This window comes from Gigantopelta aegis, chromosome 15, assembly GCF_016097555.1.
Source record: "Gigantopelta aegis isolate Gae_Host chromosome 15, Gae_host_genome, whole genome shotgun sequence".
NCBI classification, from domain to species: Eukaryota; Metazoa; Mollusca; class Gastropoda; order Neomphalida; family Peltospiridae; genus Gigantopelta; species Gigantopelta aegis.
The window spans coordinates 7891794-7909325 of record NC_054713.1 but is presented as its reverse complement, the minus strand read 5'-3'; the positions used below and the strand labels follow the sequence as shown (position 1 = coordinate 7909325).

Genomic DNA, 17532 nt, shown 5'->3' with positions numbered 1-17532 from the left:
GTTGCGTGTCTGTTTTCCTTGACACTTGAGTAAACAATTGGAACAGGTTTTAGTCAGCTGTCGAATAATATGCTGAATAAATACTTTGCTGAATAAATACTTTGTTTAATAAAAAAAAAAATATGAGAGAGTGAAAAAAAAAAGGGGGGGTGGAGGAAGAAAATGTTTTATTTAACGACGCACTCAACACATTTTATTTACGGGTATATGGCGTCAGACATATGGTTAAGGACCACACAGATATTAAGAAAGGAAACCCGCTGTCGCCACTTCATGGGCTACTCTTTTCGATCAGCAATATGCACCATCCCATAGACAGGATAGCACATGCCACGGCCTTTGATGTACCAGTCGTGGTGCACTGGCAGGAAGGTGGGGGGAGGGGGGGGGGGGACAGAAGTTTCGTAATGTTATCAAATCATGGGTTATTTTTAGTTATAATATTTGTTTAAGTTTAAGTTTAACGACACTACTGGAAAACATTGATTAATTAATCATCGGCTATTGGATGTCAAACATTTGGTAATTCTGACTCGTAGTCACCGGAAGAAACCCGCTACATTTTTTCTAATGTAGCAAGGGATCTTTTATATGCATTTTCCCACAGACAGGAAAGCACATACCACGGCCTTTGACCAGTTGTGGTGCACTGGTTGGAACGAGAAAAGAAAACCCAGATAGTTGAACGGATGCACTGATATGGTTTGATCCTGCGACGCAAAAACCTCAGGCTAGCGCTTAACCTACTGAGCTAAATGCCGCCCCCAATTATGAATAAATTATGATTCTTTTCCCACTTCCATCACATATCTCTAGGACACTGGGCCCAGATTTTCGTAGCTATCTTAGCGCTACGCTACCGTAAAATTCGGCGTAAGCCATGACGTCAGTACGACGCATGACATAACCTGGGCCCTGGTGAAACATTCTGGATACATCCGTTGTCACGGTGACTGTGAAAAGGTCAGTGGGCGACAAGAGTGTTTCACAAGATTAGAGTTGGCGGGACGTAGACCACTTGTAAAACGCTTGCTCGATGTGCGGCCGGTCTAGGATCGATTTCTGTCGGAAAATATATATTTAGACAGCGTAATGTGATGGAATCATTTCGATTCCATCCAGAATTTGTTTTACAATTTTTACGTGATACTGACTTTTATTCTAAATTTTTATTTCATATATCTGTGATATTTGTATTTTTGCACAGTTCTTTACACTGTGTTTTTATTTGACTATTGAATTTTTATACTGATGTGGTTCATCATTTAATGTTTTAAATTTACCATAGTTTGACACCCAATGGCCGATGTATTTTTCATGCTGGGATGTCTTGAAACATTCATTCATTCATTCATTCATTCATTTTTAACCCCTGACGTGTACTTTAACATCACACTTATTTCATTGCACCGTAACCCCATACGTATTCCCTGTGCCTCACGCACAGCTATTTCTTTTGTCTGAGCGCTCACTTATTTCTTGTACCTTAGCCCCACATATATTACTTGTGCCTGCCCCCTTCACCCCCCCCCCCCCACACACACACACACATTTCCTGTACCTTAACGTCATACGTTATCCTTGTGCCTCACCCACAGTTACTTCGTGTGTCTTACTCGCCACTTATTTCCTGTACCTCAAGCACCTCCCCACCCCCCACCCCACACACACACGCTTCTCCACTACTCCATCATACAACAATTATTGGAACAGCCCTTAGCTATGTACGTGCTCTTTGTACCAGAACAAATAGACATATGGTTATATACATACGTTATGACGTATGTGCCCTGCTTAACAACAGGTGAAGCACGTGCGTGTGGGCACCATCTTGTGTTCCCTGTTTGCTTTCAAGACATTGCGCGTGAAATACTTTGTCTTAAGTAGACCACCTGTTACCTTCAAGCCCTATATAAAAAAGCGAACTCCCAGCAAGAACCAAAACCAACGATCGACGTGTTGAAGGAAAAAACCCAAACAAGTATCCTACAATCGAAGATGAGGGTCTGTCTTATGCTGCCGTGCCTCTTGTTGGCCTTCGTCGCACTGACCAATGGTCAGTACTACATGGGACCTCAGTGTATGGACCCTACATGCGGTAAGTTTACTTTTTCTTTGGTTTTTTCCCCCGTCTTTAGTTGTTTTACTTTTCTTTTTCTTTTCTCTTTTTTTTATTATTATGGGGTTTTTTTTCTCTCTTTTCATCAGAGGCGGATCCTGAGAGACAAGGAGACATGTCTCCATAAATATATTCAAGTGCCTCTTTTTTAGTGGTGGGGTGGGACGTATCCCAGTGGTAAAGCGCTAGCTTGATGCGCGGTCGGTTTGGGATCGATCGCCTTCGGTGGGTCCATTTGGACTACATCTCGTTCTAGCCAGTGCACCACGACTGGTATATCAAAGGCCTTGGTATGTGCTGTCATGTATGTGGGATGGTGCATCTAAAAGATCCCTTGCTATTAATGGAACTTTGTTGCGGGTTTCCTCTCTAAGACTATTAAGTCACAAGTACCAAATGTTTGATGTCCAATAGCCAACAAAATTAACTTTAAAGGAATGCTCGCCCAAGGCTTTTGAACTGATATGCATATTCAACTATATATATAGTGCACAGTATTGCTTAATATCAACAAGTATATTATTATATTTAATTAATAAAATGGTTAAATGTGAAGGCTGTTATCTATAACTGGCGCAGCCATTTTGTTCGATCGCAGTGAATACGCCGTCTGGCGAGCCGGTGGTTACGTAATACTTAACGCGTCACATCAGGAATTAAGTCTTAGAACGGAAGAAACAAAGGTACCTGATATTTGAGAGATGATGAAACAGGCATGTATCGCAATGTTGTGTAATTATATTTATCTCAGAAAGCCAGGAATAAGTGTATATTATTTTTCAATACAAAATAAACCGCAATGGTCAAAGTGTTCGAAATAACTTTATCATGTTTTGTACATGCAGTAACCTACGTACTGAAATGATAATCGGAGTGGGGAGTTTAGTTAACTGGTCTATAGTGTAGTTGCCTCCATCGTTCATTCCTGATTGGCAGGTGTATATTTGGTAGGTAACCAGACGAGACAATTAATTACCGCCGTCTAGACACAAAATACGTACCGATATTATTAACATCACAGGGTATGATGGAATAACCTGCCACCCCTAAAATGGTAATGACCATTATCAGCCGTCATGCTTTATTACTGTGAATAATTCTGTAAAACGTTTGATTAAGTAGACTTTTCCATCTAAAATCAGAAAACTGACCGATTATGTAATGACAAAGAAAAGAAAATGATCACTTAGGTATCCTTTTTGCTCCAACGTAGCCTACTAGTATGCATTTTTTTTTAGGAGAGAAAAATACTGTAACCCCATTTCGTTCTGTTAATGTAAATTGAAATGTATTTAGTTAAAAAGTTTATTATATTTTCAAGTTATTTGGGTCGTTTTACAAGTCCGGTTGATCAAAGGGGAGCGCCTTGTCGTAAATTGTTGCGTTTGTTTACACTGTGCATACAGGTCTTGGTAGGAGCTGACGTCACTTCCTTCCAAGCTAGATTGCGCGACGAAAACGAAACAAACTGGCTGCCCCCAGTTATCAGGAATACTCAATTTTGTTATTAATTCTAAAATTACCGGTCTTTCATTTCTTAAAGTGTCAGTATGTGTTGGTGGTCCGGGTTAGTTAGTAAGTTAGTTAGTTAGTTTTATTTTTCTTATTTATTTATTCATTCATTTAGTTATTATTTATTAATTCATTTATTATTTATTTATTAAAGGGACATTCCTGAATTTGCTGCCATTCTTAAGATGTTTTCGACTAACAGAGACTTTTAACGAGTGTAATTACATATCAAATATATATTTCTGCATAAAATATTAGTGGCTGTATATTAAACGTGTTTCTGATCGTTCTAATATTTGTACTAGGTTAAATTTCATTTTATTTCCTAAAATATTATTTGAATGAATGAATGAATGTTTACCGACACCCCAGCACAAAAATACACATTCAGTTTGAGCTGCTTACAAATATTAAGACGACCAGAAACACATTGAATATGCAGACACTGATATTTTAAACAAGAAAATATATTTAATATGTAAGTTTAATCGTAGAAATATTTTATTTGTCGGAAATATCTTATAATGCAGCAAACTCAGGCATGTCCCTTTAATTTATTTATTTATTTATTTATTTATTTTTATTTTCAGCACAATGCGACAACGTAAAGATCGCCGCACTAACCCCGGCATGTCCAGTAGGCTGCATTGTCTACTACGACTACCCAACCTACAAAGGGTATGGCACCGATTATATGAACCCAGGCTGCGCCGTAGCGGCGTGCTCGACCGTGGCAATGTGTACCCCTTGCGCAGCAATATGTAAGCTGACGACAACCACCTCCTACGTGAGAATTTACCGATACCGCACTAGCTATTACCTTGGCTGAGCTGATGGTTCCCAGTCGAAAACAAAACAAAGAAGATATCTCAGGAAATAAATAGTTCAGCACTTCAGTTGACTTCTATTTATTTTAACGACATCACCAGAGCACATTCATTAACTAATCACCAGTTATTGGATGTTAAACATTTGGTAATTTTGACATTTAGTCTTAGAAAGGAAACCCCCGTTTTTCGTTAGTATCAAGGGATTTTTTATATACACCATCCCACAGACAGGATAGCACATACCACGTTGACTTATAAGCGGGAAAAAACGATGATGGATGATGATACAATTTTATCTTACAACGAGTTGTTTAAAAACGCATCCAACTCGTTTTCGCTCGTTGGATACGTTTTTAAACAATTCGTTGTAAGATAAATGGTATCAAACGGACACGAAAGTAGTATTCTATTTCTTACATACCTCGAAACAATGAAAATGTAAACAATATAATGAACTAAATTATGTTGTTACAGAACGTAGCCTAACTGGGTCATGGCGTATGAATACTTGGCTTTAAGCATACATACCACGTCATAACCAAATCACTACTGTACTAACAGATCCGTTGTCCTTAAAAATAGAGCACTCTAAAACATTTGCCAACCACTCGGAAAATGAAATTGATGAAAAGCGAGCATTTTAATGTGGCGAAGCATTGCAATAATACAGCTAATTTTGAATTTGAATGACGTTAGTATTCCAATGACATCAGTTTACATCTCCTTACAATGACACTAAACTGGGTCATGACCTCTCGGAAACGATCTCCAACATACGTTGTATACGACTGTGATACACAACGGTGATCTCCTACACGGGTGTGTAAGAAAGAGATAATATATCAGGAGTGGCTGTTGGAGACAGGGAAATCCCAACCCGAGAGATACAACTATTTGTCTGAAACGAGTTTTGGCGAGTTTCTGAAACTAGCATTGGCGAGTTTCAGACAAAACCGTTGTATTTCGAGGATTAGGATTTCCCTGACTTCAACATCCATGAATGTTTGATTCTTTTTCTTGCATACCTAACTAGTTTTACAAAACATCGAAACAAAGGATTAATGTATGTGTACGTTACAGAAAACAACAAGCGTCTTAACTGTTGTGACGTAACTTCAACGATACTGCGATGACGTCATTAATTACTTTCTTGAGGTTGGCCTGTGAAGTTGTATTTATGTTTATGTTAAATGGTCCACCATATATAGCAGAATCTTGGAAAAAATATCGTAATGGACCGATTAATGTTATAGACAAAATATTAATGCAATTATTTGGTCAAGACGGTGAAAAAAAGAAACAGTGACGTAGTTTTGACAAAATGACGTCATTTTGCGACGAGTGTTAGCTGTCTGTCCCTAGGGAAAGACAGATCTATCCGTCACACTAGAAGTAGATGGATTCATCTGTCTGGTATGCAAGAAATATTTATTCCGCATGGGCTGACGTCATGGAATGGGTCTGTCTTGCATGGCATGGGATGCGAGAAATGACTCTCTTCCACGGATCTGAATAGACCATGCGAAGTGCTGGGCTTCCTCATTGATGTCAGACTTGGGGATAGGACTGTCTAGGACATATGGACAGGAAATGTCGAAACTCTTGCACACTTTTTTTTTCATCGTTTTAGATGAAGTGACAGACTTGAAAGCTGTGGTGGCAGAACTCATGACGGGTGCCACCGGTGGGGCAGGATATGCTCCACCTTTCGTGAACACCTGGTATGATCACTGTTATGACAGTTATGTCATCACAGCTGTAGGTAGTGTGGTGAGCTCCGCCACGTGCTAGTTTTGATTTAGTAAGCTAGTCTGGAGTGGAAGTCCTCTTTTCGGCGATGCAAGAGTGATGAAATTGCCGGTAAAGATCGCCTCATAAGTGGCAGTCCTCTTTGTGGCGACGCAGAAGGGACGAAGTGTCCAGTAAAGAATCTCCTCGAGAATGGCAGTCTTCTTTTGGTTGTTCACGAGGGATGAAATTATGTCCTGTGAACCATCTCTTTGAGAGTGGCTGTCCTCTTATAGACGAGGCACTAGATAAAGATTCATAGAATCAAGTACTGTTTTGCCAAATACCTATTTGACTCTGTATTGTGCGGAGATACGACCCTGGTCATGTGTTACCGTTTTGTCGTTCAGATACCTCTCTCAGTTTACGTCACAATTACCAAATGTTTGACATTCAGTAGATGGTGATTAATAAATCGGTGTGCTCTAGTGGTATCGATAAACAAAACAAACTTTAACTTTATAAATGAGGTCGACAGTTTTATACATCCATGCATGCAGACAGACAGACAGACAAACAGCCATACCACAAACGCACACTCGCGCTCACGCACACACACCACACATCCATATACATACGCACATGAGCATACGTACTTGCATACATAACGGTACATATATGCTCCTGCGCCTGTGTGTTAAAATCTAGGTATGAACTAGTCAAACCCGACATACATACAATATATAGATATTTATACATCAATAGCTTAAGATCACCACGTGGTTTGTAGACCCCATGTATATTATCGGGTAACTGAACATTCTTTTTTAAAGGGACATTCCTGAGTTTGCTGCATTGTAAGATGTTTTCGACTAATAAAAATATTTCTACGATTAAACTTACATATTAAATATATTTTCTTGTTTAGAATATCAGTGTCTGTATATTTAATGTGTTTCTGGTCGATTCGATATTTGTAAGAAGCCCAAACTAGATTTTGTCTTCAAATAATATCGTACGTACGAAAACAATTATATTTTTGGAAATAAAATTAAATTTAACCTAGTACAAATATTAGAACGATCAGAAACACGTTTAATATAGAGTCACTTATATTTTACGCAGAAAAATATATTTGATATGTAATTACAATCGTCAAAAAGTCTCTGTTTGTCGATAACATCTTAAAAATTGCAGTAAACTCAGGAATGTCCCTTTAATGGTGGAAAAACTGCCATAAAAACAAAATTGGTGATACTTACTTTGCCATACAGGAGGGGGGTTGTGTACTTTCCATAGTCTTGATTCTATTTTATACCACTGGTTTCCAATATTTAAATGACCACTGAAAAAAAAAAAAAATTATTATTAATTTCGTAAGTAGCATACCGTAGCGTGTCGTATCATATCGTATCATATAGAACCATATCGCGACGTGCAGCACCATATCGTGTCGTATCATATCGTATCACATCGTGTCATATCGTATCATACCGTATCATATCGTATCATATTGAACCATATCGTGTCATACAGCACCATGTCGTTTCGTATCATATCGTATCATATCGTACTAGATGTACGCATGGAAATGGGGTGTCGTGGCCTAACACTGAGCCCTACCCCCCCCCCCCATCTCCCCCCCCCCCCCAAAAAAAAGGAAAAAAAAGACTGGCGTGTAGATAGCCAGCCTTCATTAGCCGTGGCTATATTATTAGTATATACACGGCCGCCGAGCATATAGCCACTTCTGTGTTAAGTAACAAAAATGGCGGCCTCCATTACGGTTGTATTTATGAAATTCATCTTTTAAAGCAATATTTAGTATGATGTGCATATAAAAGATCCCTTGCTACAAATGGAAATATGTATCGGGTTTCCTGTCTTAGACTATGTCCAAATTACCAAACTTTTGACATCCAATAGCCGACGATTAAGAATCAATGTGCTTTAGTGGTGTCGTTAAACAAAACAAACTTCTTAAAACAACTTAATAAAATAATAATAAACAGTAATAAAAATTTGGCAGCGGTGGGATTCGAACCCACGCCTCCGAGGAGACTGGTGCCTTAAACCAGCGCCTTAGACCGCTCGGCCACGCTACCATGATTTCAAGATCCATTGATATGGAATTAATACTGTGTGTTCTATGATTTTTATTTTGCCGTTCTAGATCTAGATAATCAGTGGCAGATCCAGAAACTCCGGGGGGGGGGGGGGGGGGGGGGGGGCAATGACATGAGGCGGAATGCTAAGGGAACTTTGGGGGAGGTTTGGAGGATCGTAAACAAATGGAAATTAATATGTAATTAAAATATAATAAAATAATAACTTAGGGGAGGCGGGCCCCTGGTTCTCCTCCCCCCCCCCCCCCAGATTCGCCTCTGATAAAATTTTGTTTTGTTTAACGACACCACTAGAGCACATTGATTCATTAATAATAGGCTATTGGATGTCAAACATTTGGTAATTTTGACGTATAGTCTTACAGGCCAGGGAGACCCGCTACATTTTTCAATTAGTAGCAAGGATAGCACATACTACGGCATTTGATATACCAGTCGTGGTGCACTGGCTGGGAAGAAAAATAGCCCAATGGGACCACCGATGGGGATCGATCCTAGACCAACCGCGCATCAAGCGAACGCTTTACCACTGGGCTACGTCCCGCCCCAGTTGTAGATAAAGAGCTGGACGAGTATCTGTGTGTTACAATCGCTCTCTACCGTCAGAGAAAACTATAACCAAAAGACGAGTATCTGTGTGTTACAATCGCTCTCTACCGTCAGAGAAAACTCTATAACCAAAAGACGAGTAACTGTGTGTTACAATCGCTCTCTACCGTCAGAGAAAACTATATAACCAACAGACGAGTATGTGTGTGTTACAATCGCTCTCTACCGTCAGAGAAAACTCTATAACCATAAGACGAGTGTCTGTGTGTTACAATCGCTCTCTACCGTCAGAGAAAACTCTATAACCAAAAGACGAGTGTCTGTGTGTTACAATCGCTCTCTACCGTCAGAGAAAACTCTATAACCAAAAGACGAGTAACTGTGTGTTACAATCGCTCTCTACCGTCAGAGAAAACTCTATAACCAAAAGAATTAGTATCTGTGTGTTACAATCGCTCTCTACCGTCAGAGAAAACTCTATAACCAAAAGAATTAGTATCTGTGTGTTACAATCGCTCTCTACCGTCAGAGAAAACTCTATAACCAAAAGAATTAGTATCTGTGTGTTACAATCGCTCTCTACCGTCAGAGAAAACTCTATAACCAACAGACGAGTATCTGTGTGTTACAATCGCTCTCTACCGTCAGAGAAAACTCTATAACCAACAGACGAGTATCTGTGTGTTACAATCGCTCTCTACCGTCAGAGAAAACTCTATAACCAAAAGAATTAGTATCTGTGTGTTACAATCGCTCTCTACCGTCAGAGAAAACTCTATAACCAAAAGAATTAGTATCTGTGTGTTACAATCGCTCTCTACCGTCAGAGAAAACTCTATAACCAACAGACGAGTATCTGTGTGTTACAATCGCTCTCTACCGTCAGGGAAAACTCTATAACCAACAGACGAGCAACTGTGTGTTACAATCGCTCTCTACCGTCAGAGAAAACTCTATAACCAAAAGAATTAGTATCTGTGTGTTACAATCGCTCTCTACCGTCAGAGAAAACTCTATAACCAAAAGAAGAGTGTCTGTGTGTTACAATCGCTCTCTACCGTCAGAGAAAACTCTATAACCAAAAGACGAGTTTCTGTGTGTTACAATCGCTCTCTACCGTCAGAGAAAACTCTATAACCAAAAGACGAGTATCTGTGTGTTACAATCGCTCTCTACCGTCAGATAAAACTCTATAATCAAAAGAATTAGTATCTGTGTGTTACAATCGCTCTCTACCGTCAGGGAAAACTCTATAACCAACAGACGAGTATCTGTGTGTTACAATCGCTCTCTACCGTCAGAGAAAACTCTATAACCAAAAGACGAGTATCTGTGTGTTACAATCGCTCTCTACCGTCAGAGAAAACTCTATAACCAATAGACGAGTATCTGTGTGTTACAATCGCTCTCTACCGTCAGAGAAAACTATAACCAAAAGACGAGTATCTGTGTGTTACAATCGCTCTCTGCCGTCAGAGAAAACTCTATAACCAAAAGAATTAGTATCTGTGTGTTACAATCGCTCTCTACCGTCAGAGAAAACTCTATAACCAACAGACGAGTATCTGTGTGTTACAATCGCTCTCTACCGTCAGAGAAAACTCTATAACCAACAGACGAGTATCTGTGTGTTACAATCGCTCTCTACCGTCAGAGAAAACTCTATAACCAAAAGACGAGTGTTTTGCCCACTACCGAGTAGACAAATATTCCCCCTCAAATAAAACGATAAACCTATATTTGACATTAAATATATTTACATTGATAATGTTCGTGTTCGCCGATAACAAATAAGGGACGGGACGTAGCCCAGTGGTAAAGCGTTCGCTCGATGCGCGGTCGGTCTGAGATCGATCCCCGTCGGTGGGCCCATTGGGCTATTTCTCGTTCCAGCCAGTGCACCACGACTGGTATATCAAAGGCTGTAGTATGTACTACCATGTCTGTGGGATGGTGCATATAAAAGATCCCTTGCTGCCAATCGAAAAGAGTAGCCCATGAAGTGGCGACAGCGGGTTTCCTCTCTCAATATCGGTGTGGTCCTTAACCATATGTCTGACGCCATATAACCGTAAATAAAATGTGTTGAGTGCATCGTTAAATAAAACATTCCCTTCCTTCCTGCCGATAACAAATATTTCACATAGTAATCACTAATACACACATTACATGAAGAAACCCGTCAGAAACATTGTTGAAAGTGGGTGCTGTCGGGGTTCATCTTGTAAGCGTGTGTATTATGGTTAATTAATATGATTAGTGTTGTATTAGAGCGGGAATCTTTGCTTACAGTAGGCGCGATTGAGTTGGCTCAGTAATACTTATCTCTAACGGCAGGGGGTGGGGGGGGGGGGGCGAATATGAACCTAGCTGACCCTTTTTCTATATTTTCCCTGGACACCAATAACAATAGCATAATAGAAGGAAGGAAATGTTTTGTTTGATGCGCTGAACACATTTTATTTACGGTTATATGGCATCAGACATATGGTTAAGGACCACACAGATATATATAGAGGAAACCCGCTGTCGCCACTTCATGGGCTTCTTTATTACATCAGTCGTGGAGCACTGGCTGGAACGAGAAATAGCCCAATAGCATAATAGTGCACTGTATAAAATGTTTTAGCCTCATAGACGAGTGGTGAGGACGTTCATCTGAATCCTCCGCCACCCCATACCTCTCTCTCTCTCTCTCTCTCTCTCTCTCTCTCTCTCTCTCTCTCTCTCTCTCTCTCTCTCTCTCTCTCTCTCTCTCTCTCTCAAACACACACATGCACACAGCACCACCACCCTGCATACAACTCTGCCCCAGAGATCAACTCTTCCCATATATGCATACTCACACAAACAAAACGTGTTCTAGCGCCATGGCCGATTCGCTGGGAAACCACAGAAAGGCTCCTCCTCTTCTTGCCACCGGTATCTTCCAGGAATTCCTTGAGTGACGCATCCGGTAGTGCTGTATGCTCCCAACACCGTCGTATCCCTGCGCACTGCGCGTGCACCGGAAGCCGCTAGCACCACGTGACCAGTACGGGTGGATGGCGAAAACGCCGACGGGACCAGGGCCCATCGCGGGGTCGAGAGCGTTAGCGTCGGTGGCGAACACTATGAAGTCGGTGAAGTTGTCGCGGGGGAGGGCGTTCCATGGCTTGATGCTAACTGAAACAGAAAGTAATATTAAAGCAACAGACACTAGCTGTTATTTTAATTTTAAAGCGAAAAGACACCAGTTTTTATTTTTATTTTAAAGTGACAAGACACTAATTTTTATTTTTAGTTTAAAGTGACATACTCTAGTGTTTGTTTTAATTTTAAAGTGACAGACACTAGTTTTTTAATTTAATTTTAAACTGACAAGACACTAGTTTGTATTTCAGTTTTAAAGTGACAAACTAGAGGGTTTTTTTATTTTAAAGTGACAAGACACTTGATTTTGATTTTATTTTTATTTTAAAGTGACAAGACACTAATTTTTATTTTTAGTTTAAAGTGACATACTCTAGTGTTTGTTTTAATTTTAAAGTGACAGACACTAGTTTTTTAATTTAATTTTAAACTGACAAGACACTAGTTTGTATTTCAGTTTTAAAGTGACAAACTAGAGGGTTTTTTTATTTTAAAGTGACAAGACACTTGATTTTATTTTGATTTTAAAGTCACAGACACTGGTATTTATTTTAATTTTAAAGTGAGAAGACACTTGATTTTAATTTGATTTTAAAGTGACAAGACGCTAGTTTGTATTTAAATTTTTAAGTGACAAGACACTTGATTTTAATTTTATTTTAAAGTGACAGACACTAGTATTTATTTTAAGTATAAAGTGGTATACTCTAGTTTTTAATTTTAATTTTAATTTGACAGACACTAGTATTTATTTTAAGTTTAAAGTGACAGACACTAGTTTATACCTTGCCGCATGACAGGGAGTTCCACGCTTTAATGATAACTTAAACAGAAAGTAATTTTAAAGAGACTGTTCCGAGTTTGTTGCCGGATAACAGAACTCTTTAAGCGGAAAGGAATATCTGCTTTCGTTACAGGTTTTAGTGTAACCTTCATATGGAGCGCGTTTGTAAAGGTTCATGTAGAGTGGATGCAGTGCGTGCGTGCGGTCTGACTGTTGCGTTTGATGTATCTGCGGCTTGCGTTCTGGGGCATATACACCATATACGATTATTTCATAGCGGCTTGCCCTATGTGTTTTTCAGACGCACGCATCCTGTCTAGGCGCTGTCATTATAGGTTCTAATAGACCAAATCAATTCCTATTGCCGACAATGTTAACGTTTACTAATAAAACTGATATAAGCAGCGTATCAACACACCCAGGAAGTACAGCAATGAAAAGTGTGGCACCTCACATCTAATCTAGCTGCAAGAAAATGAGGGTCACGTACCATTTAAGAGATTTAATTAATGTTTTTAATAGCAACCGTCATTTTTGCTGAAAATTGCAATTCTATTTTTGGGGGTACCCACATTAGTTTCAACCTCTGATATATACCTCATAACAACTGTATAACAAATAAAAGTGTCTTTATTTATTGTCAATGGATAATAGTATTTGCACAAATAATCAATGTCACATATTACTACCAATCACACCCACAGCTGCTTTTATTCCGTAAGTATCTGACGGTGCGCCTCGAACTTTGACACGGAACTCTCTTCTTTGGTACTATGCAACCATTAAAACTAATGTGGGTTTTTTCTTCCTTAGATGGACTGCTGGACATTAATAGAAATGATTTTTTTTCTAATAGCCCAATGGGCCCACCGTCGGGATTCGATCTTACGACCGACCGCGCAACAGGTGATCGCCCCCTCATCATTTCCAAGTGACGTGGCTGACGACCAGTGACGGATGTCCGCTGCAGCTCTGACGTTCACAGTGGCATTTAAACATAATTTAAAGCGACTGCCCCGAGTTCACAGCCCTTTGTAAAACGTTTCCGACTAGCGGCAGCTATTCGTGTTATATACATTTTCGTACTTACAATACCCAGTGTCTGTATTTCTGACGAGTTTGCGCTGGTGTGTTAATGTTTACAGCAATCATTGTTCATTTTTTTCGTACATACGAAATTATTCAATTTAATCAATCAGGGCCAGGGACCATATTTTCGAAACTATCTTAGCGCTACGAAATCGTAAAACCATCGTAGGCTCTGCTTGGGAAATATGGGCCCAGATTTTAGAAGCTATCTTAGCGCTACGATATCGTAAAAAAACGATTTTACGATGTCGTGTAAGATATATGCGAAAATCTGTTTGGGCTGCATGGTTGGGCTACTACTCTTTTCGATTAGCAGCAATGGATCTTTTATATGTACCATGCCATAGACAGGATAGCACATACCACGGCCTTTGATGTACCAATCGTGGTGCACTGGCTGGAGCGAGAAGTAGCCCAATTGGCCCACTGACGAGGATCGATCCCAAACCGACCAGGCATCAAGCGAGCGCTTTACCACTGGGCTACGTCTCGCCCTCATCAAAACTGATTTGTTACTTGTAACCACGTTACAGTGGTAGCAAACTCGGGACAGTCCCTTTAAATGATTTGTTACTTGTAACCACGTTACAGTGGTAGCAAACTCGGGACAGTCCCTTTAAATGATCTGTTACTTGTAACCACGTTACAGTGGTAGCAAACTCGGGACAGTCCCTTTAAATGATCTGTTACTTGTAACCACGTTACAGTGGTAGCAAACTCGGGACAGTCCCTTTAAATGATTTGTTACTTGTAACCACGTTACAGTGGTAGCAAACTCGGGACAGTCCCTTTAAATGATCTGTTACTTGTAACCACGTTACAGTGGTAGCAAACTCGGGACAGTCCCTTTAAATGATCTGTTACTTGTAACCACGTTACAGTGGTAGCAAACTCGGGACAGTCCCTTTAAATGATCTGTTAGTTGTAACCACGTTACAGTGGTAGCAAACTCGGGACAGTCCCTTTAAATGATCTGTTACTTGTAACCACGTTACAGTGGTAGCAAACTCGGGACAGTCCCTTTAAATGATTTGTTACTTGTAACCACGTTACAGTGGTAGCAAACTCGGGACAGTCCCTTTAAATGATCTGTTACTTGTAACCACGTTACAGTGGTAGCAAACTCGGGACAGTCCCTTTAAATGATTTGTTACTTGTAACCACGTTACAGTGGTAGCAAACTCGGGACAGTCCCTTTAAATGATCTGTTAGTTGTAACCACGTTACAGTGGTAGCAAACTCGGGACAGTCCCTTTAAATGATCTGTTAGTTGTAACCACGTTACAGTGGTAGCAAACTCGGGACAGTCCCTTTAAATGATTTGTTACTTGTAACCACGTTACAGTGGTAGCAAACTCGGGACAGTCCCTTTAAATGATCTGTTAGTTGTAACCACGTTACAGTGGTAGCAAACTCGGGACAGTCCCTTTAAATGATCTGTTAGTTGTAACCACGTTACAGTGGTAGCAAACTCGGGACAGTCCCTTTAAATGATCTGTTACTTGTAACCACGTTACAGTGGTAGCAAACTCGGGACAGTCCCTTTAAATGATTTGTTACTTGTAACCACGTTACAGTGGTAGCAAACTCGGGACAGTCCCTTTAAATGAACCGACCTGGCGCAATGCTGGTGTGACGTTTTTGATAAATATGTACAGTCACCCACTCGTAAATTGTGAAGAGCATGAGTGATGGGGGTCAAGACATAAGTTATTGCGATAGCTTTTTATTTATTATTTCACTTTACAGGTATCTTAAAAACGATCGTATCAACGATAATTAGAATACGGAATAAGATGGCGTTCCACGAACGGTATTGTTATTTGATGAAATAAAAGAAAGAAAGAATGAAAAAAGAAAGAAAGAAAGGAAGGAAGAAATAAAGAGACAAAGAAAGAAAGAATGAAAAGGAAGAAAAGAAAACGATTTTTTGTGACACAAATTATCGATGATCTCACTAAACACTTCACTTCTAATTCGGAGCCCATCGATCAAAACAAAAGCTTGCATTGTTTAACGACAACACTAGAGCACATTGATTTATTAATAATGGGCTATTGGATGTCAGGCATTTGGTAATTTTTACACATAGTCTTAGAGAGGAAACCGCTACATTTTTTCATAAGTAGCCAGGGATCTTTTATATGCACCATCCCAGAGACAGGATAGTACATACCTCGGTCTTTGATATACCAGTCGTGGTGCACTGGCTGGAACGAGAAATAGCCCAATGGGCCTTCCGACGAGGATACGACCCGCCCTTTCAGCGTCCTACTTTTGAGATATGATTCGGTATTTCCAAAGATCTCCTTCTTATAGATAGGAAGAAATGGTTTATTTAACGACGCACTCAACACATTTTATTTACGGTTATATGGCGTCGGATATATGGTTAAGGACCACACAGATACTGAGGGAGAAATTCGCTATCGCTACTCCTTTCGATTAGCAGCAAGGGATCGTTTATATGCACTTTCCCACAGACAGAATAGCACATACCACAGCCTTTACTATACCAGTCGTGGTGCATTGGCTGGAACGAGAAATAGCCCAATGGACTCACCGACGGGGATCATTTTGGACACACTAGAAAGGTTCCTTGATTGTTTTACTGCTGCACGAAAACATTTATTGTCATCTTATTTTTTAGATGCAGCTAAGACATGTTTGAAACAGATTACTACTCCGTTTACTAAAACTAGGTCAAATAAAAAGTACACGAGGTTACTGGCCAAAAACAACGGCACTTTATGGCATCTATTCCTGTCATATTATTCCTTGAACACCATGAATTCCAAATGAAGTCGCCCAAAGGCATTTTTCTGTCCGCGTATTAGTACTCATGAATTATAAGTGTTTAAGTATCAAAATGTTCTGATATTGAACACCTGCGGTGCTTAAATTTGATGAATCATAAAAAAAAAGTGTTTAATACGAGACATTGAAGATTTGCATAAAGTTTTTGTCTATTGATGGTAAAAGTTTCGGTTTGACATATCGGCGATTGTTAAAATAATGCTTGATGCATAGTTTCATGCAAAACAAATGCTATGCCTTTCATGAGAAAGCTACATTGTCTTCAATCTGATACAAATCTTGACAACTGAAAACAATAAGAAGATAAATAATCTTGTCAAATTCTTACGACAGGCGAATCGATCTAGAGAACAATTACTTGTACAGGCAAATTAATTATATATACATATATAATGCTTCTTATATTAGTTGTTTGTATGTATCTGTCTGCATGTCACTCTCCAACATTGTTCCGCACTATTGTATATATTGATGTTTTTCATTGTTATAATGTTGATAACTTGTAAACACTTAACGCAATAAAAAGAACTTGAACTTAAACTTGAAAAACAAGAAGAGAAAGCTACTCAACATCAACTATACGCTCTAAAATGGGCCCCATATTCTGTTTTGTCCAGGATGGAATGCACTTAATTACTTGTACAATTCAGACTCAGTCTTTAATGACGCCACATGCATAGAGTTTGTATAGCGTTGTTATGACATTAAAGTCTCACAATGTCTTGAGTCTAGACTTTAAATGGTTTATGAACACTAGGCCTTGTAGAGGTTTCTGGGAATTTCTTTCTCAAAGGAACATCCTCAGTTTGCTGCAATTTGTAAGATGTTATCGACTAACAGAGACTT

At 39.6% G+C, this 17532-nt stretch overlaps 1 protein-coding gene and 1 non-coding gene across 2 annotated transcripts in view; both read right to left on the bottom strand.

Annotated features, from left to right (window-relative positions):
* LOC121390748 overlaps positions 1-17532 on the bottom strand; it is a 61205-nt gene that overhangs the window by 29028 nt on the left and 14645 nt on the right. The window contains exons 2-3 of the mRNA XM_041522652.1: positions 11711-12029; positions 7452-7534 (exon numbers count right to left, since the gene is read on the bottom strand). Of these exons, the coding sequence (XP_041378586.1) occupies positions 7452-7534; positions 11711-12029 (402 nt within the window). The remainder of the gene's footprint in view (positions 1-7451; positions 7535-11710; positions 12030-17532) is intronic.
* Positions 8213-8294, bottom strand: Trnal-aag. Its single transcript has one exon. It is a non-coding gene; the product is annotated as a tRNA-Leu (tRNA).